Genomic DNA, 22,487 nt, shown 5'->3' on the forward strand with positions numbered 1-22,487 from the left:
TGGGCCTCTTTCCTGAAGCCTTGCGCGTCTGGTTCTTTGCTAACCTCTAGCTACTTAGCACCCCTTGGAGCTCGCCTGACTTCCCAGGCGATGCACTGGCTCCTGGCTGTGCACTTCGTGGGAGCACCTTGGCTGCCTTTCATTGTGCCTCCAGATGATACCATTCCTTAAGATCAAAGACATACTTGGAAGCTGGGCATGGCGGCACAAGTTTATAATCCCAGCATTCAGGAGGCTGAGGCTGGAGGATTCACGGACAGCCTCAGCTACTTAGTGAGGCCCTCTGCAACTTAGTGAGACCCTGTTTCAAAATAAAGAATTAAAAAAATATAGGGCAGGGGGTGTGCTTGGAGGTTAAATGCCCCCTGGGTTCCATCCCCAGACCCGCAAAAAAAAAAAAAAAAAAAAAAAGACATATTTGGCCGTAATCAGGCTTTCACATGTCAAAATAGCATATAGAAGCCAGATGTGGTGGCGCACGCTGTAATCCTAGCACTTGGGAGGCTGAGACAGGAGGATCTTTCGTTTGCAGCCAGCTTCAGCAACTTAGTGAGGCCCTATGCAACTTAGCAAGACCCTGTTTTAAAATAAAGAATAAAAAATAGGACTGGGTGTAGTTTGGAGGTAGAATGCCCCTGGGTTCAGTCTTCAATACAGAAAAAAAAAAAAAAAGTAGAGCTGAGGGTATAATTCAGAGATAGAATGACTCTGGGTTCAATCCCCAGTACCACAAAAAATATATAAATATAAAACAAAACCATGGCATATACAGAACTGTATTTGTACATCCACTTTGTATTAGATCTAGGGCCTTATCTAACTTACCCTTTCCATCCTCCAAGCCTGAAACACACCATCATTTTGTGTTTGTGTGTGTGTGTGTGTGTGTGTGTGTGTGTGTGTTACTGGAGACTGAACCCAGGAGTATTCTATCTCTGAGCTACACCCCCAGCTCTATTTTATTTTTTATTTTGAAACAGGGTCTCACTAAGTTCCGGAGGACCTCAGTAAATAGCTGGCCTCGAACCTGTGATCCTCCTATGTGTCCCTCCAAGGTACTGGTATTATGGGCCCACACTATGATTTCTAGCAAACAAAAGAGTCCTGAGGTCACTGAGAGGACAGTGGGATCCAAACAACCTGTGAGACCATTTCTAAAAAGTTTTGAATGTGACATCCAGGATATAGAAGCCACTTAAATATTAACATCGGCTGAAATTTCTGTTGGTATTTTTTTCTTGAAATGCTTATGATTACAAAGTAAAAATAGAAATTTCTCCAGTAACATTGCTAGAATAGAGTACCTAAAATCACAAAACAGCTTTGTAGGGATTTCCCCATCCTTTTCAGGAAGCTGGCAGGTTTCTGCCTTCTCAAAAGGTCCCTCGAAGCACCCAAGGTGTGTAAACATACCTTAACTTGCATCCTTGCTCTGGATTTAGTCTTAGGGAAAGTGCATGTGGCTTCATGGTGGAACCTTCTCATATCAAATGCTGCTCTTGAACAAGATTGAAATGTAAGTTGAAACATACGTTTTTCATAAAATGGTAGCAGCAGTCGGCCGTAAAACAATGTTTAATTCAATTGGCGGAGCATTGTTTCAAAGGAAAAAAACATACTCAGTTCTCTATTCCTTATAAAATGAGACCCAAGAGCTGGGGTAGAGTGCTAGGGAAGCAGGAAGCCTAATAAATAGTAACTCTAAGGAATGGGACTCAGTGTCAGAGCTCTTTGTGTTACAGCCCTTGGCTAGCTTATGGGCCGCATGGCCATTCTGTTATGAATATGGATACTGCCGAGAGTGGATGGACGTTGCCTCACTTCCTGGAAGCACAAAGATTCTGGAATGAGTGAGTGGCTTTTTCCTAAAATTTCCCAGCCTGAGTATTTGATGACACAGAGATATGCCTAAGCTCCCCCAAGAGGGAAATTTTGGTCCTCAGCTCACTGCAGCATCCCTCTTTTGCCCGGGGGGAGAAGAGAGAGTCATCAGAGTACAATTTCAAGAGCAGTAGGGGCTGGGCTTCGGCTCCTCTGCTGCTGATGTGGCGAAAGTCATTGCTCCTGGATGGAGACATCTAAAACCATAGGAATTCTTGCTGGTGGATTTTATTCCCTTCTAATCTGAGAGAGACCTTTCTTTCTTGTTGCTGGTGGGTTTTATTCCCTTCTAATCTGAGAGAGACCTTTCTTTCTTTGTAGCTAATCCTAGATATTTAATACATCACTGAGGGTACAAATAATATTTGCGGTCAATGCCACCATCCCATGGTTTGCTAGGAGTTCTGTGAGGGCCCGTGATCACTGTAGACAGCTGAGTCTGTATTTTAATTTCCAGGCATGGAGGCAGCCTCTTTCCGGGGCTCTAACATGCCGCCTGTAGCCCAGGGGTCAGTGCTGCTTTATTAGTAATAGTTTTGCTTGAGTGCGCACACGTATCTGCGTGTGCGTGTGTTCTTGAGAAATCAAGCCATTTCTTTAACGTTTCTGTGGAGCGCTAAGCCCAGGTCAAAAAAATGAAGACATTAGCAAATGCTAATGGAGGTTGAGTTTTGCAGGCACTCAGAACACAATTTCTACCCATAGTTGAGAAATACTACGTTGGATGTATGACGTGTCCTTGAACAAATAACCCTGCAGGTTAAGAAAGCTGAAGCCCAGAGGAATTTTGAACAATTTTTGTTCCTGTTATTGTTGTTGCTGTGCTGGAAGAAACTACAGAATAAAAATGTGGTATGACTGTTTGGAAAGGGGACAGTTTTCAGTGTGAAAAATGAGGAGCAGCCACCAGAAGAAAATGCTTTTATCTGAATTCAAAAGAGAAATGCCTTTTTTTTTTTTTTTTTTCCGGTACTGGGAATGGAACCCAAGGGCATTCTACCTCTGAGCTCCACCCCCAACCCTACTTTTTCTTCTTTATTTGAACCAGGTCTCACTAGGTTGCAAAGGGCCTCACTAAGTAGCTGAAGCTGTCCGCGAACCTTGATCCTCCCATCTCAGCCTCCCAAATGCTAGGATTACAAGCGTGCGCCACCATGCCCGGCTCGAGACATGCCTTTTTTATTCTAAGTAAAATTACACCCTCAGACATCTTTGCTTTCTTATAAATTGTGTTTAAGTATCCAAACACAATTTATCCAAACACATTAAGCTGTTTATCTGTTCCTGTCTAATATATAGGAACAAATTGTGAAATAAAGAGGAAGAATAAAAAGGTTGAATTCTATAAGACCGGATGGATCCTGTACCAGAAGCATTTATCCTTTCAGTTTTCTGTATAAAAATGTTTGCTCAAGCTGTCTGTACTGTTGTTCAGTCGTGGCAGGTTCCTAATGACCCACTTTCTTTCTCTCTTTCTTTCTTTTTTCTAGTTGACTCGGGTGTCGACACCTTGGCCGTGTTTATGGCCAGCAGCGGAACGGCGGAGGTCGCAAATCGGAACAGCCCAGCCACACCACCCAACACCCTTAATCTCCGTTCTTCCCACAATGAACTGTTGAACGCTGAAATAAAACACTCAGACTCCAGGAACAGCACACCTCCGAAATGCAGGAAAAAGTACGCGCTGACTAACATCCAGGCGGCCATGGGCCTCTCCGACCCAGCCGCGCAGCCTCTGCTGGGGAACGGCTCAGCCAACATCAAGTTGGTGAAGAATGGGGAGAACCAGCTCCGCAAGGCGGCCGAGCAAGGGCCGCAGGACCACAACTGGAACCTCGACCCTGCTGCCGTCATCAACATAACTTCTGAGAAGTTAGAGGGGAAAGACCCACAGGAGTCCTCGGGCTGTGAGATTTTACCCTCCCAGCCCAGGAGAACTAAGAGCTTCCTGAATTACTATGCAGACCTAGAAACCTCGGCCAGAGAGCTAGAGCAGAGCTTGGGCAACCGCCATGGGCTCGGGGAGGAGAAAGCCCAGCCCGGGCCGGGCCAGGCCCCTGCTGTCCTTGGGAATGGGGACTTGTTGCTGCAGAAACCAAACAAACCCCAGGCCAGCCCAGAGGATGGGCAAGTGGCCACTGTGTCATCCAGCCCAGAGACCAAAAAGGACCATCCTAAAACAGGGGCCAAAACCGACTGTGCCCTCCACCGCATCCAGAACCTGGCACCTAGCGATGAGGAGTCCAGCTGGACCACGCTGTCCCAAGACAGTGCCTCCCCCAGCTCCCCGGACGAAACAGGTACCCCAGGGGAGGCGTGGCCTCACCGACTTTCTTTTGGTGTTTTTGATTATGGATGGAATGAATCTCTAGATTGACCCAAAGTGTCCATTTCCAGGCAAAGAGGAACATATATCTCTTGAGGTAAAATTGGTTAGTTTATATGGGGAAAAAAACATTGTTTTACCCCTTAACCAGATTTTGGGTTAGTTTCATTTAGAATTGTACATTTGCTGTTTTTTCTGGTAAATGATTTTGTAAAAGAAATAGATCTTTGTTGGTTAAGTCCAAATATCACCAATATAGAAATTGTACGGCCAGTACATAGGTGAGCTACTTCTGTATGCTATCTTGAAATCTTGGGGTTTGTTAAATAATTTAAAAAACACAGGTACCAGGGACAGGATGTAATCCAGTTAAGAGAATCAACTCTTTAGCCTGGTGTGGTGGCATTCTTCTGTAATCCCAGTGCTTGGGAGGCCGAGATAGGAAGATGGCAAGTTCGAGGCCAGCCTCAGCAACTTAGACCCTGTTTCAATATATGAATAAAATAGGCTGGGGGTAGCCAGGTGTGGGGATGCACACTTGCAATCCCAGTACTCGAGAGGCTGAGACAGGACAATAGCAGATTAGTGGCTAGCCTCAGCTATTTTGTGAGACCCTCCACAACCTAGTGAGACCCTGTTTCAAAATAAAGAATAAAGAAATAGGGTTGGGGGTGTAGATCGGAGACAGAATTCCGCTGGGTTCACTCCCTAATACTGCAAAATAGGCTGGGGGTGTAGCTCAGAGGTATAGTGCTCCTGGGTTCAATTCCCAACACTCTCCAAAGAGAAAGAGAATGAATGAATCAACTGTTATTTAAGTTCTCGGAACTTATTTATGCCCAAGCTAAGGAGAAACTGAGTTTAAAACTTTAGAAGCTGAAGTCATCCTTTAAAGATTTTTTTTAACTAGGGAATATTTTATTAGCCAGTTAAGTTTATTTGAAAGTGAAAAATAGTATTTCTCGTAAAATGAATTTCGAAGTCTAGGTTTTTTTTTTTTTTTTTTTTTTTTTGGTGGTACTGGGAAACAGAGTCTCTTAAACCAGCGCAGCTGGCTTCGATCCTGCGCGATCCTCCTGTCTCTGCCTCCCAAGCACGGGGATTACAAACATGCGCCACCACGCCCAGCCGAAGTCTAGGATTTTAACTCATCTAATTGAGATCTGTCTTTTGGTACTTTCACCTCTGTTTCTAGCGTCTTTTTTGTCAAGGGCGTTACATTATGACAGCAATGAGCAAGGTCCAAAAAGTTATCTACTTTTAGCCTCATTTTTTTTCAATAGCCCGCAAGCTACTGGTCAGAAGATTGGAAGATGTAGAGATCTTTGTTGTCTGTAAAATCAGTGTAAACAAGACTCACAACTGTAGCTCAGCAGTGCCCAGGCAGGTGCCAAGGCTGTGTTAATAATGCAAGATAGATATAACAAATTAAACAGACCAGGTGATACACACTTGTAATCCCAATACTTGGGAGGCTGAGACAGGAAGATGGCAGGTTCGAGGACAGCCTCAGCTACTTAGTAAGGCCTTCTGCAATTAAGTGAGGCTCTGTTTTAAAACAAAGAATGAAAAATAGGAATGGAATATAGCTCAGAGGTAGAATGCCCTTGGGTTCAATCTCTAGTACTACCAAAAAAAAAAAAAATATGGGGAGGAGAAAAAATTTGCAACTGTACTAAATATGTATAGACTTGAATTTTCTTGCTGTTCTCTAAATGATACTATGTAAACTACTTAAATGGCATTTATGCTGTTTAGGTATTAAGGAGAATGTACATGAGCTATATGCAAATATGGTACCATTTTATATAAGGAATTTGAGCATGGCTGGATTTTGGTACTCAAGGGCAACCTGGAACTAATCCCACTATGGATACCAAGGGAAGACTCTGTATACTAATACAAGTAATAATGCCTAACATGATTGGGATAGGAGATTTAGAAAGGAAACAGTATTGCCCATTAGCTGCTAAGTGTTAAAACTGGGTTGTGAGTTTGTGAGGGCTCATGGTTCTATTCTAATTTTTTACGTTTAAAATTTTCCAAATTTGGCACCATGGTACACAGCTGTAATCCCAGTACATGAGAGGCTGAGATAGGAGAAATGGAGGTTCAAGGCCAGCATGTGGTAACTTAATAATACCTTATTTCAAAATTTAAAAAATATATATTAAAATCATTGTGAGTGTAGCTCAAGGTAGAATGCCCTTGGGCATATCCCTAGTGCCCTCCCCTCCTCCCTGAAAACATAATAAAATTAAGAAAAAGTACTCATCATATATTTTCTGCTTTGCCATTTCCGCTTAACGTGTTTTGCAGATGGATATGTTTTTCTCCCTCAGTCTATTGCGCAGGTACACCACCAGATGCAACCCTGTCATGTAGCAGTTTCCTCGCGGTTAAGTATTTAGCTGTTTCTGTCCGTGGCCCCTTGCTCATCGCGTGCTGGTGTGAGTAGGGCCTGTGGAGAGGGCAGAGTTGAAGCTGAGAATATAGGACTCCCCCCCCCCCCCCGCGCCGCCCCGACGTGACTCCTCTCCGACAGGACTCAAGAGCGCATCCCACACATCTGCTCCGCGTCCTGGCGTGACTGTGGGCTCCTCCCCGAGCCCCGTGCCTGGCCTGGCACATGCCGTGAACTGCGCTAGGCCTTTCTAACATGCCGAAAGATACCTCCAAATCTAGAGTAAGGGTGACAGTGTAGTAGCAGCCCTTGATGAGTCCCTGTGTCTGGAAGAGTGAAGTGCTGGATCAGGTCGACTCAAAAGAATGTGTCAACTGTGACTCAAGACCACTTTCTTTGAAAAAGCCACCGGAAGCCAAATGGTGTTTTTCTTCAGAACGGTCACTTCAGGATCTCGGCACCTATGGTGTTCAGCATGCCATAGGGTCCCAAGAGAGTGATGTTAATAATTTGAGAAGCTCTCCTTTAAACTGCCTTTCCCCCCATTCTGAACTGAAACCTCTTCACTTCTTAAGCATACTTCAGAGTTCCAGGTAGTAAACACTACACAGGCGAGCAAGTTAAATAAAGCATCAGTGTGTGTGTGTGTGTGTGTGTGTGTGTGTGTGTGTCTGGGGAATGGGACCAAGGGGCATTCGACCTCCGAGCTACACCCCTTGCCTTTTTTTTTTTTATTCTTTATTTTGAAACAGGGTCTCCCTGAGTTGCAGAGGAGCTCATTAAGTAGCTGAGACTTTCTGAAAACTGCGATCCTCTGGTCTCAGCCTCCGAATGCTGGGATTGCAAACGTGCGCCACCACGCCCGGCTCTCAGTATTTTTTTTTTTGTGGTTTTGATCTCATCTTTCCAGTGAGACATGCTGTTAGTGTTTAAAATGATCACAACCCAATTCGATTGAATACTTTATGTTATACTGTAATGATAAAATTAGTATTTATTTTCTGGTTTATAGGATATATATGTGTATATATCAGTTAAACATGAGTATTGCTGAAAGCTAAGAAAAACGAGAGTAAATATTCTTAAAATACTAGTGTGAAGTGCCACAGTTACATGCATAGGCAGTGTATTTTTGCCTGTTTCTTTGTTATGTGTTAAGCAAATACTTATTGCAGTGGTGTGCGTTTTGTGACTGAATCATGACAAAATTGTCTTTGGATTGTATGCTGTGCTTTGGGGAGGTTGGAAAAGGAGAATAGATTCATTTCTACCTTAGAGCTTTCCTTTCTGCATTAGAGTGCTATATTTGCAATAAAATGCATTGCCCAACTCAGAGATTGAATCCTCTTCTTTCCCTTTCTTTCTGAATAGCCCTTCCAGCTGATCTGTGACTTTTTTGCTCCATGAATCATGCCTACAATATGCTGCTGCTCTTATCCTCCTGTGTGGTCAGTCCTGTGAGAAAACAAGAGGCAAACAGAGAAGAGGAAAGCTCGCAGGACATTCATGTGCTTCTACAGGAGGCAAGGAAGTTAGAGAGTGCCTTGACTCTGATTCTAAAACAAAGGATAGCCTCATTTTGGTATTTGGAAATGAGAGCCAGGAATGGAGTTAGACTGTGTTAGAGACGCAGCGCTCTTAGTGGTCCCTGGTTGGCATGGTGGCTCAGATACAGACATGTCAGTCAGACTGTGTGTGTGTGTGTGTGTGTGTGTGTGTGTGTGTGTATTTCGCAGTACTAGAGATTGAACCGGGGTGGGGAGGATGTTCTACCTCTGAGTTATACCCCAGCCTTATTTTCATTTTAAAATAGGGTCTCACTAAGTTGCTGATATTGGCCTTGACCCTGCGATCCTCCGGGCTCAGGGTCCCAAGTCCTGGAATTACAGGTGTGCACCACCACACCTGGCTCAGACTGTTGCTTGGTGTTTCGTTTGCTTCACAAAAGCTTTGAAAAGGTGCGTCACTTTGAAGCCTCCAGGGTGCAGGCTGTCATGCTACCAACGTGTAACTTGGGTTTTATTTAAACAAAACTGAGACACGGAGTGCGCACTGGATGGATTCTTTGGTGATTTTTGCTGGGGATGGAACCCAGCTCCTTGTAGAAGCGAAGCTCTTCTGCTGAGCTCTTCTGCTGAGCCACTCCTGCAGCTCCACTTGGATCTCAGCTAGTAGCCATTTCCACATCTGGTTCATGGCCAAAGTGCACAAAGGCAGGATTATACACAGAGAAAACCAAGGCCAGATGGGCAGGGAATAAGCCTCAGGCTCCATTGCCTTATAAAGAGCACAAGCTCTAGATCACTTGAGTTCAAATTCCAGCCCCACTACCTACAGGCAGCTCTCATCTGTAAAACAGAGGTGATGATACTGCTCTGGCATAAACCTGTTCTTTTAGAGTGAGTGAAACCATCTTCAAAGAGCTCTTGGAACAATATTTGATTTATAGGGAGAACTTTAAAAATATAGTGATCATTATCTTTATAGTGATGTGTTATAAAAGCTACTTTTCCTTATTGCATCACTTATATTTTGGACTCTGGTTCTAGTTAAGACTTTCTGGACCCTAAGGGCAAGGATTGGTTTATCTCCACCTTTGTTTTATCAGTGCCTGGTAAATAGGTGAGCTTAGTGATTAAGTCATGAATAATTAAATAAAAATGGAGGCCGTCCAGACACAGTGGTACATGCCTCTAATCCTAGTATTTGGGAGGCCTATATAGGACGATGAAAAATTTGAGACCATTCTAGGCACCTCAGCAAAATCCTATCTCAAAATAATAAAGTAAAATAGAGCTGAGTGCCCCTGAGTTCAATCTCTAGTACCACCAAAAAATAATAAAATAGATGGAAAAAAAGGCCATCTGCATTATCTCCAAACAGCCCTGCTGTGTTGAATAGGCCGTTTGATACTATATCTCAATCAGCATCTGATCTTGGTGTTGGCTGCATATTTTATAACTTAAATGATGTTGCCTCCTCTTAGGTGGAGCTGAAGCCAGAGTTGCTGGGAAGGTGTGCTGAGGTCTGGCCCTCTGTGTCTGTCTGGCCTTGGTACCTCCACACACTCAGGTTACCTTCTGGGATGATCTCAGGTCCCTAGCACTCACTGGGTTTCTCTTTGCCATGGCTTTGAGACTCAAGCCTGTGGCCCCAGAGGCTGAACGCATCAGGCCTACTCTTCCTCTGGTTGTGTGTGCTGGTTTTATCTTAAGAGTCCAGAAAATGGAAATTTATATCTTAGAGAATTTTCCCATTCCTGTAAACAACTGGGTTTTAGCTCAAATGCCAGCTTCTCTGTGAAGCCTCTCTAGACCCTCTGAGCTATGGAAAGTCTTTTCTTTGTAGCTGCAAGAGTGTTATCATGAGTGTTACCATGTTCTTCTCAGTTTTCAAGACTGTTATCACGTGCTGCTTACTCTAAAGTTTCCATTCAGATTCAGAGCTTCCTTATATGTACACAGGAGTGTCCTCACACCATAGGCAACAGGTAGCGAGAGGCCTGTAGCTGTTACCTGTCTGCCGGCTGGATGGAGGGAGCTGGGTCCTGGTCGCTGCACACGCTGTCTACATCAGCTTACCTACAGAAATAGAAAAACGAAGCTCGGCTTGTAAAAATAACTGTGAAGGCACTTAGACAGGGTGATTCTCATTTGTGTTCTAGGCATGCGGGAGGTATGAAGAATGGGGGTCGATAGTTCATTCTGCCACAGGCATGCTGTGTAATTGAGTCTCTGGGGTGTTAGTTGATATGTCAGAGGAGCCAGAACCAAGGGGAAGGGCCATTTTGGTTCCAGGTGATTTCACATTTGGTTCAGAATTGAAGACTCATCCATGTTGCTGCAGAGTTTGAGTCCTTTGATTCTTACATTGATCGATTTTCAGTCTCCAGGCTAGCAAAATGGAGCTCTTCTGTAAACCCAATAGTCGATGAGGGTAGAGACCAAGGCATGAACCTAACTATGTCAACACAACAGTCAGTACTTCTTTCTTCTGTTAGCTACCTTAAGAGTGTTAGGGCTTTGGATAACTTTTTCGTTTTTGCACTTTTAGAAAACCTCTTCCAAATGTTAATTTTATCTCAAATGGCTTTTGGTAATTCAACCATAAATTTCTCCTGAAAATTCAGAATGTGAGAATGGCCCAGTTTCCCACTGGCTTGCCTTGCTGTATTAATTACGATCTCTCAAGCACTGTGAGTGATTCACTAGCCTTCCTGTCATATCTTCTCAGCCGCGAGTTCCAGGGTGTGACAGGAGGAAATGAAGAAGGCAGATGTGAGATATTTCCAAAATAGTTGGGGCACACTGTGTTCTGGGATAGATCATGTGGTTTGCAAATTAAATTTTAGTGCCTTGGAGATAAAATGTATAAATACATTTCTCTTTTTTTTATGGTACTGGGGATGGAGCCCAGGGGCGTTCTACCTCCAAGCTACACTCCCAGCCCTATTTATTATTCTTTATTTTGAATAGGGTCTCACTGAGTTGCAAAGGGCCTCACTAAGTAGCTGAGGCTGTCAGTGAACCAGGATCCTCCCGTCTCAGCCTCACGAATGCTGGGATTACAAGCAAGCATGCCTGGGTCGTATGAAGATATTTCTGATCTCATCCTATGAACTTAAGGCAGAAAATAATTTTGTGCATTTTATTTTTTTTGCAGGCCTGGAGATTGAATCCAGGGGCTTTCAACCTCCAAGCTACACCCCCTGCCCTATTTTTTTATTCTTTATTTTGAGACAGGGCCTCACTGAGTTGCAGAGGGCCTCACTAAGTAGCTGAGGCTGTCCGCGAACCATGATCCTCCAGTCTCAGCCTCCCAAATGCTGGGATTACAAGTGTGCACCATCAAGCCTGGCAGGTGAATGTTTTAGATAGTTTATCATAAAGTACACTAGGTATTTCAAGGGGGAAAGGTGAGTATAGTAAGGAGAATGGCCACAAAAGTCCAGTGCGGTCTGTGTAGCGGTTCGTGAGCATGCTCAGGGCAGCAGGTCTTGAGTGCACAGCAGATACACTTGAGATGGACCCAAAAAGTGGCCATGATAATGCTATGAACGGGAAAGACAGAAAAACATGTTAAAGACATAGCAAAGCTAACATTTAGGAGCATGGCTCAGCTCTGAAGGGAGAGAAAGTTCAGGCATATAAAAGCAAGGTTATTCTTTTTGATCGCAGCTTAAGAACAAATAGTCAGCTTTTCATTACTAGAACAAAAAAATACCTGAGGCAGACTATTTCATAAAGAGAAGAGCCAGGTCCTCCTCCCTCTGCTGGCAGAGTCCTGAGGCAGTGTAGAGTCACAGGGCAGAAGGTACTGTGGATGTGTTTGTCCATCGGTATTTCTCTCCTGTGTGACCAAATCACCAGGACTCATCATGAGAGGGCCACCCTAATGGCTTTGCTTAATCTAATCATTCTCCAAAGGCCCTGCCTTTAAAACACTAGAGTTTGATTAAGTTTCCACCTTCTTAATAACTACAGACACATGACTTTGTCCATTAAATTCCTCCATGAGTTCAGAGGGGGGGACAATCTTTGAGCTGAGAAATTTCAATGATGGCCATATTCTTCTTATCTTAGTTAAGGAGACATTTATCACTCATCACACATACCCGGGCTCCGCAGAACATAAGGAAGAATATATGACCCTAACCTTGGAAGAATACCAGTGGGCCATACTGGGGAGCCCCGAGACAGCTCACAGATTTTCTGCCTTCTCCACTTATAGTAATCTCACCCCTCATGGTTGTCTTCCAGTCCATCTTGACCGTATCTACTTTCTTGAGCGGGCCACCGATTGCCACACTTGTGCTGTTATTCATATTGGCGCGCTCAGCCATTAGCTTCCTAAAGTACCTAGTATATTTTGAAATGGACATCAACCCAAAACCATGGTTTTGTTTTCCATTGATAGTATTTTAGAAAGCATTAAACTACATGCCAATATTTAGAAATTGATGAATTTTACAAATATTGGGTTTCTTGATTGTCCTTTAAATTCAGAAGTCTTAAAACACTAAGCCCAAATTCCAGAAACCAGAATCTCTTTAAGATGGGCCCTCCTAGTCAGGCATAGTGGTGCACACCTGTATTCCTAGGACTTGGCTAAGACAGGAGCATTGCAAATGTGACCAGCTTCAGCAACTTAGCAAAACCCTGTTTCATAATAAAAAAAAAAAAAAAAAAGAGCAGGGCGTGGTGAATCACACTTGTAATCCCAGCATCTGGGGGGCTGAGACAGGAGGATTGTGTGGGTTCAAAGCCAGCCTCAGCTATTTAATGAGGCCCCGCAACTCAGTGAGACCCTGTTTCAAAATAAAAGAATAAAAAATAGGACTGGGGTTGTCGCTCAGAGGTAGAATGCCCTTGGGTTCCATCCCCAGTACCACAATAAATCAATAAAATAAAATAAAAAATAGAAATGGCTGGGTGTAGCTTGGGGGGGGGCATGCTTGTAACCCTAGCACTTGGGAGGCTGAAACAGAAGGATCGCAGGTTCACGGCCAGCCTCAGCTGCTTATTGAGGCCTTCTGCAACTTGGTGAAACCCTGTTTCACAATAAAGAATAAAAAATAGGGCTGGGGTATATCTGAGTTGAATCTCCAGTTCTGGGGAAAAAAAGGAGCGGGGGCTGGGTATCCTTCAGAGGTAGAATGCCCCTGGATTCAATTCCCAGTAATACACAGGGTGGATTCTACCCTCTCCAAGTTAAAAGAATTAAGCTTGTGTCCCCTGCTACAACTGTCGATTGATTCAGCTGTAGTACACAGGGATCCAGCGTAGTAGAAGGAACTGGGGCTAATGTTGATCGTGCCTGTTAAAGCTGCGCGCAAGTGCAGTGCCATCCTAGCAGCATCCTTGGAGCTGCAGGTTTCTTTTAATCATAATCATTATAGTCTTTGTCCCATGCCTTCTGGTAGCCTCATAAGTGTGACATGGACTGTTAAGCAAAACATGCTTGAAAGACATCTTCAGATGACTTCTCAGAGTTCTCCATCTGTTTATCTGGTTAGAGGAGGGAAAACATTAGCTTTTCAAAAGCTAGGATGTGGGTGGTTCATAAATTTTGTTCCTTAAGGCTGACTCAGTTAATATGCTAGTTCGCTTTCATAAATGTAAAGGAGCTGAGGATCGAATCCAGGCCCCTGTGTGTGCTAAGCATACTCTCTACTGCTAAGCTACACCCCCAGCCCCAATCCATAGATTTCTTAGCTGAAAACATAAAAATTTGTACTTGTAGCCGGGCGTGGTGGCGCACACTTGTAATACCAGCGCTTGGGAGGCTGAGACAGGAGGATCACGCAGGTTCAAAGCCAGCCTCAGCTATTTAGTGAGGCTCTTAGCAACTTAGTAAGACCCTGTTTCCAAATAAAGTATAAAATGGGTCTGGGAGTATAGCCTGGAGGTAGAAAGCCCCTGGGTTCCGTTCCACCCCCAGCACCACCAAAAAAATAATTGTACTTATTAATGGGGTGATATGATGCTTCCATATATGTATGCATTATGTAATGTTTGAATCAGCTTAGCCATATTATTATCAAACATTTATCATTTTATAGTATAAACACTTTAAAAAATCCTTTTTTCTAGCTTTTTGAAAAGTATGATGTAGTAGAAAAATCTCTTCCTTTTTCCTCTGCTTGCCTCATAAGCCCCTGCCCACCTTCCCGAGCCCCGTCCCCAAGTCTTGCCTCGTTGGCAGGAGAGAAGGAGAAGGAGCCGTGCAGTTTGGAGGCCAGTGAAGCACGGTTTCTAAATCGTGGATGTCATTTGAGATGAGTCGTCTACTCTGTGTTCCTTTGCACATATGAGCACATGTGGACCCACCACCCATTTCCCACACCATGGCACATCTGGTCTGTGCTCCTTCGGGTAGAGCATTTCTCCCATGAGCCTCTTTCAGCTCTGTCAAGAGCCTTCTGAAAGTCCGAAGGCTTTGGAATGACCAGGCTGTGGGAACGCTAAGCTGTTTGCTGAGCCCCCCTCCCTCCGTGTTATGGCACAGGTACCTTTCATTTTGCACGTTCACAGAAAGGGGACACTTTCTTTTAGGTTAGTCACCCCACCACGAGAATGCTCCTATGATATTGTGCAGCAATTAGGCAAAGTGTGTTTATTTTAGGCTAAATGTTATTTTATGAACCCTTTTATTTCATTTTTTAGCCACTGGGCAAACATGTATATTTACTGGATCATAACAGAAAAGATGTGTTTCTTACTCTGACCACATTCAAATGATACAGTAGAAAAGAGTGATAGAGTCCAATATATCTGGGTTTTGAATTCTAGATCTGTTAATTAGTTACTCTGTGTCCTTGGGCGAGTTATTAACATCCCTGAGCTCCAATTCCCTTATTTTAATTAAAAATATGTTTGTGGTACTGGGGGTAGTACCAGGGGCATTTTACCTCTGAGTTATACCCCCAATCCTATTTTTTATTCTTTATTTTGAAACAGGGTCTCACTTTAGTTGTTGAGGGCCTAAGTAGCTGAGTCTGGCTGTGAACCACGATCCCTGTGTCTCAGCCTCCAAATGCTGGGATTACAAGTATGTGCCACCACACCTGCCTTAATTTTTTTAAATTTTACTTATTTATTTATTTACTTACTTACTTACTTACTTACTTATCTGTGGTATTGGTGATTGAACCCAGGGGCATTCTACCTCTGAGCTACATCCCCAGCCCTATTTTGTATTTTATTTTGACACAGGGTCTCACTGAGTTGCTGTGGATGTTACTAATTTGATGAGATTGGTCTTGAACCTGTGAACCTGTTGGCCTTGAACCTGTCTCAGCCTCCCAAGTACTGGGGTTACAGATGTGTGCCACTATGCCCAGCTAATTTATTCATTTTAAAAATGGGCTCATAGCAACTATCTCACAAAATTTCTGTGATTAAATGAACTAATAATATGTGAAAGTATATATACTGAAATATGTACACAGTTTTTATGTATGTATATGTGTATGTATGCAGGTATGTATGCAGGTATGAATTATGCATGTATATTACTGGCACATGGCAGGATCCCATCGTCCTTCCTGCCTACTTTCATTTTATATTGGTTCCTAAAAATTTTAGTGTGCTATGCATTGGAGATTGCTTTGCTTTGGTGTTTTTTTCATATTCATTTATTTCATTTGTTTATTTTTGTGTATATGTGTTATTGGGGATTGAACCCAGGGGCATTCTACCTCCAGGCTATATTCCCAAACCCATTCTATTTTTCATTTTGAAACAGGGTCTCTGTAAGTTGCGGAGGGCCTCACTGTTGCCGAGGCTGGCCACAAACTTGCGATCCTCCGGTCTCAGCCTGCCAAGTATGGCTTTGGTGTTGATATTGGCCTAAGATATTTTAGAGCCTGCAAAATGGAATTTATAGTAAAGTCGATTTTATGGGTTCTATTGCCTGTTGACCACACGCACAGCAGGCAGGCCAAGGACTTACTACAGATAAATAGATGATGGGTCATGAGAAAAATGTGAGTCATACTGGGCCATGGATTCAGCCCCCTGAGTACATGATAATCCCCTGGAGAGTTTTAAAAAGATAGCTGTGCTGGGGTATTTTCACCATGGTCTCTGGTTTGACTAGTGAGTGCCTGGGACACTATTTTTTAAAAGCTCTGGTTTCAGTGTCTATCAGAGCTCTCACGCCTTGCAGGGGCAAGATTGAGAACCACTGATTAACCTTTTGGGAATTTACCCTCTTTTTAAAATGCAATTGACAATACTTGCTGTACGGGAGTGATAATTAACCACCATTTATTGAATGTTTGCGATATTATGATCTACCCAAGCAAGGAGAGGGTTTTTGGTTTGTTTTTTGGTGTGTGTGTGTGTGTGTGTGTGTGTGTGTGTGTGTGTGTGTGTTATTGGGGATTGAATCCAGGGGTATTCTATGCCTGAGCTACACCCCAGCCCAATTTACTTATTTAGAAAGAGGGTCTTACTAAATTGCAGAGGGCCTCACTAAATTGCTAAGGCTGGCCACAAACCTGTGATCCTCCTGTCTCAACCTCCCAAGTACTGGGGATATAAGTATATGCCACCACACCTGGCAAACGGGGTGAAATTTAATCTTCACCATAATCCTACCTGGTAGAGGGAACTGTATTTTCTTTTTGGTGGGGTTTAGAAAGCCATACAAATCATGGCTAAGGTTACATAGCTAAATGAACCGAAGGACCAGAATTCATGCAAGCTCTGTCTCTTTTTAGAGTGTATGTCCCACGTCCCTCTCTTTTGCATTCTTGAGAATGTGAGCAAAAGTCAAGTGAGCGGAAAAAGGACAGACAGCAGGGGCAGAGACAGTCCTGTTTCTGGAGTATTAAACCTAACGTTTGCAGGTCTTCTTTTGCACCCCTGTGTGATGCATATAGTTTTCATACTCTGTACATGTGCTTTGGTTTTCCCCTTCTCTCTTCCTTCTTATTGAACAGTCTACTAACGATTCCTTTTAGTCCTGGATTTGCTTTTCCAAATCTCTAATGACTTTTATTTTTGCTGCCATTGATTAGAAAGTCAGGTTGGGCAATATTTGATCTGTGAATGTGGTGTCTGTGAGCCCATGCCAGGGAGCAAAGGCATCCCCCTTCAGAGCTCTGGTGACAGAGCTCACCCTCAGGCTCAACATAACAGAGACCAAGATTTGGTGGGTTTTATGGCAGACAGTGTGATGCATGCACTTCTATAAATCTTTATAAATTGCTTATTGGAGTACAATGGAAAATTAAATAATCAAGCAAGTAAATTAACAAAGTAAATATATAGCTAGTTTGAAAACCTAACACATTTGCAGTGGCCTTGGGGGAAAAAATGTATCCTTTGTCCTACTCCAGGGAAATTAAAAACTCTTGTGTTTTATTGATTTCTACTAAGCTCATCTGCACATTGTTTTTATAAAAGATAAGTGGTGATGGAGAGGCCAGATTTGTGGAAGCACAGACTCGTTAGCTGCTGACATTTGGGTTTTGCCTCCAGGATGTGAACCCTTTCTGCAGAGGAGGCATCCACCTCTGGAAGGCGGGTGTCGTGACCACTCTGATGAGCATCAGCAAAGGGAGAAAGCAACTTCTCTGGCCCCCTCCTTTACCCTTCTGCCTCAGGTCCCTGCAAAGCACTAGAGGAGCCAAGGCATTATGGGATAGCTGCCTCCTTTGAGAGCCAGAGGCTAGTGATAATGATTGCCTGTTAATATTGTGCAACAGCACGTAAGGTAGAAAATGGGGGTACATTATCAACTTCCTCTTTCTTATCTACTCCACTGAAAAATCTATTTATTTTTCACTTAGAACAGGGACTTTTAAAAATCCAGGGTGGAAAACCCCTTTAGATAGCAGGAAAAAAAAAAAAGCTCCTTATTTAAAAGTGCTGATTACAACAATATTAATTGTAAGTATATCATGTATTTGCTCTGGCATTCAAAACAAAAGGGTGGATTGTTGAGAAGAATTCATTCGAATTCAAGTACAGTGTGTGTCAAATAAGGGCTTTCAGCACAGGCGCAGTGGGAATCACACAGTGTGGGTCAAGTCTGGTTCTGCAGCTGTTGAGATTGTGTGTGGCCATGATGTAGCTTTGAAACTCCTGTGTCAGAATTGGCTTCAAATTCTCCTTGGGGCCCAGTCACTTAGTCACCATGACCATTTGTTTCCTGCCCACCATATGAACAATCTGTTTACATTTATTATCTCTTTCAGTTCTCAAAATAATCCTCCATATAATTATTTCTATTTTTCAGGTGAGGAAACTAAGGTTTGGAAAGATTGGTTTTATCTGATGATCACTAATGATGCATGTCCAGTCTCATTGTCATGCAGTAGAAGATGAGAGTCTTTTAGTATTTGAATACACTTAAGATTCCTTCTCCTTTCTAATTCCCTTCTATTACATCATAGAGGTGATCATTCAGCACCTGCTCGCAGTGAATCCTCTAGGGTCTTAGATGCTGGGGTCAACGAAATGATTCACAGTTTGAAGAGTTCTAGAAGGCCCTCAACAACTTACACCCTGTTTCAAAATAACAAATAAAAAGTAAAATAGGGCCAGGGGTATAGCTCCGAAGTATAAATAAAAATAAAATAGGGCTGGGGAGGTAGCTCAGATCAGGTTCAGTCCTCAGTAGCATGTACACATGTGCACACAGGCACACACTTCTAGAATCGGGAGTCAGGAGCATGGTAGTACAAATCTGTTTGCTAAAGCTCTTCTACTTTTTCCATTTTGTGGTCACTAACCATAGGCATTGTGGGAATTCTCATGGTCTGGTTATGAGATTTAGGCACATAGAAACTATTCTCAGTCTTTCATTTTGCAAAAAGGATGACTATCTCCTTTTAAATACATTTCAAAGCATTAGTCATTGGATTGAAATGTCAGAAAAAATAAAAAAGGTCTTCTGAAATATTTAATAGACCTTCTCATCTTTTAGGGCACAAATCGATCCCTAAAAAGAACAAGGCACATTAAAATAAAGAACAGGTTCAGTATACTTTATAGTCAAACCGTCATGGCTCCCTGCTGGTGAGTTCATAACTTTAGCTTTAAAAAATCTGCTGAACTGAGGAAGCAAACAGCTCTTTGCAATCACACTGCCAAATACTGAAGTATGTCTTGTGCCCATCCAGCTCTAAGTCAATCGTTTAGACTTTTGACAGGAAATCAAATATCTGTATAATACAAAATATAAATTTATGATTTTGATATATATATACTGGAATCATTGCTTATTTTTGGGCTTTTCTTTTCAAGTAAAATGGCAAGCTGTGGAAAGTTAAAATTTGTACTACTAATTTTCATAGCAACACATATATGTCTTTAATCTCAGTATTTTAGGGGCTGACAGGAGGATAGGTTCGAGGCCAGTCTCAGCAATTTAGCTAGACCCTCAGCAACTTAGCAAGATCCTGTTTCAGAACAAAAAATAAATAAAAAGGGCTAAGGGTATAGGTGAAAGGCAGAATGCCCCTAGGTTCAATCCCCAGTACCCCACCAAAGAGTAATTATTTATTAGGAGACACAAATTTAATTTTACTGTGTGTCTCTCCCCCCAAAAAAGTTTTCTGAGTCCTTTTGGCTGATGTGATTTTTGGCTTTGCTCTAGATTATTGATTACGGTTACAAAGGGGAGGGCCTTTCTGATGAGAACAGCACTCTCTTTAATAGCCTTTCACAAAATCAATTCCCACCACTCCTGCTGGGTCCCGTTGGGGTATTGATGGTTAAGAACCTTGAGAAGGACTTTTGTCTGCTAACTTTATCTTAATCATTTTTCATTATTTGCGTTTTTCCCTCTCCAAGTTTATTCAAACAGTTTGAAATAAAGATCTGTTTTTTGAGTTGTTTCTTTCGTGCTTTGAAAGAGGGATGCGTGAGGGATTTTTCTCTTTAACTGGCCTACATCGGTGATGGATTACTGTAGTAGACTCATGGTCCAAATGCCCCTGTATCTGGATCTCATCTCTTGAATGGACTAAGGCAGGTCATGCATCAGTGTCTTGAACTGCAGGCGGTTCAGTGGTGAACATACCTTTCCTAGCTGCCTTGTTCCAGCTCATCCAGCAAGCAGTGGCCAAACGCTTTGCATGTGATCTTCAGCGATGTGGTGTCCAGGCAAATGCACCAGGGAGAGGTTGTTGCATTCTCCCCCACAAAATCTGAGTCCACGTGGGCTAACTGACTAAATTCGTGTTTCCTTACACGTGAAGCTCTTTGCCTTGCTCCAAATGAGGAGCTGGTTTGGAGGCTTTTGAAGGAGGATAGGCAACAACTGGCAAGGGTAGCTCAGGGCTCAGAGGATGCTGGGAGCGGAGGATCACAGCAGGTGGTTGTAAGTAGTCTCGGATCACTAACAATGTTTTCTTGGTTATATCTTGCTTCTGGATCGCTTCGGAACTTCTTTTTAAGCATATAGTTTTGTTAGGCCTGTTCAAGGAATCATAAGTAGAGGAAATAGGCAGGAGTTGGGAAAGATTGCCTCAAATCCAAGCCCTTGGTTATTCTGTGGTCCAGGAGCTGGAGTTTGGAAATTGTGATCCATGGAGCCTGAAGACTTTGACACTAGATAGAATCTGTTACAGAACTTTTGTTTTCACCTTCATGTGTCACTCCTTTCTTCTCTGGGACACCTATTAAATTACTCAAGTAGAAACAGTCTCTACTCAAGATAATATAAATTAGCAAGTTCATTCTGGCCAAATGCTTTTATTCAAGGCAAAGTGCCTTTTATTTATTATTATTATTATTATTATTATTTATTATTTTGGTGGTACTGGGGATGGAACCCTTCTACTTCCGGGCTACACTCCCAGACCTATTTTATATTTTATTTGGAAACAGGGTCTCTTAAGCCAGAGAGGCCCACTTCGAACCTGCACGGTCCTCCTGTCTCTGCCTCCCAAGGGCGGGGATTACAAGCATGCACCACCACGCCTGGCTGGCAAAGTGCCTTTTTACCATAATGAAGTGTAAATTGGACCTGAAGACTCGTAATTATTATCAGTGATGCTTTTCTCACACAATTTAATTCCTATCTAGAAATGTTATTTTGTTGAACTTTTCAGAAATTATTGATATTCAACTTTTTATAGAGCTTTGCTCTAACCCATATTAATTTTTTAAATTTATTTTAGATTTTTACTTATTTTCGGTCCTGGTGATTGAACTCAGGGGCATTCTATCTCCAAATTACACTCCTAGCCCTTTTTATTTTTTTATTTTGAAGCAGAGTGTCTCTAAGTTGCTGAGGGTCTCATTTAATTGATAAGGCTGGCTTCAAATCTGTAATCCCCCAGTCTTAAACGTCCCAAGTACTGGGATTACAGGCATGCAGAACCATGCCTGGCAATTATCTTTTTGCTGTGTTAGTACCTAGATTTAGTGTGGTGAAACTGCAACAGAATAAAAAAAAATTGCCTTAATTTCAGCTTATCTCATTAATAAATTCACCTTTAATAGTGACTAAACTGCCCTGATTTTTTGTCTTTTTTCACTCTTTGAGGATTAGTTCAATCAATATATTGAATATGAAATTCAGTATAGCTAAGGTGGTTTTATAAGATAATGAAATCAATACTACCTTCAATAGACCTGTCTTGGTCTCAGCTGCCCTAGAATTGGTACCAAGTTCATCGCTGGCACGTACATAGGTCCTATAATTTTCTTTTTTTTAAACCTTCTGAAAAGTCCTGCTTTCCTCCTAAGAATAATACCAGTGAAATACACTTTTGTTAACTCTATTCAGTGAACTGCTATGAGTTCTTTAATTATTTTAAAAGTAATTTATTTAGATAGTTTGAAATGTATTTATTAGACAGTAAATTTATTACTCAATAAATTTAGTATTAGATAGCTTAAAATTAATTTATTAACTGCATTAAGCAAAACACACACCTGTTGAAGATGTTAGGAAACATAGATAAACATACAATTTAAGATAATCTGTAACTGTGCTACCTGAAGGTCATTATAGATTTTATGAATGTCTTTTCAGACTTAGTTCTGGGGAACTCTCTGTATGTAAAAACTAGATATTTATGAACCTGTTTTTCTCTAAATAATTTCAGTGGAATTGCTAATTGCATTATTTTAATAACTTGTCCTTTTTACTTATTACACTAAATGTTAGATAAAGTAATAAATAGGCATCTCAGCAAATATATTTGGGGGGCCATATGAAGGATTGAACCTAGGGCCTGTGCATGCGAGGTGGCCACTCTCACACTCAACTACATTTCCTTCCTTCCTTCCTTCCTTCCTTCCTTCCTTCCTTCCTTCCTTCCTTCCAAATTGGGTCCTGCTTAATTGCTTAGGCTGGCCTTGAACTTGCAATCCTCCTGCCTCAGCTTCCAGAGTAGCTGGAAATAGAGCT

At 42.3% G+C, this 22,487-nt stretch overlaps 1 protein-coding gene across 2 annotated transcripts in view; it reads left to right on the forward strand.

Moving 5' to 3' along the window:
• The window catches only part of APBB2 (amyloid beta precursor protein binding family B member 2), a gene marked incomplete at both ends in the record, with an annotated part of 204,645 nt that overhangs the window by 43,444 nt on the left and 138,714 nt on the right, over positions 1–22,487 (forward strand). The window contains one exon of one of the 2 annotated variants that reach the window (XM_080697864.1): positions 3,372–4,181. In XM_080697864.1, the coding sequence (XP_080553990.1) occupies positions 3,372–4,181 (810 nt within the window). Of the gene's footprint in view, positions 1–3,371; positions 4,182–22,487 lie in introns of those variants that run through there. The other variant, XM_080697865.1, reaches the window with a different exon arrangement.

The sequence above is a fragment of the Muscardinus avellanarius genome (assembly GCF_963383645.1).
Source record: "Muscardinus avellanarius genome assembly, chromosome: 6".
NCBI classification, from domain to species: Eukaryota; Metazoa; Chordata; class Mammalia; order Rodentia; family Gliridae; genus Muscardinus; species Muscardinus avellanarius.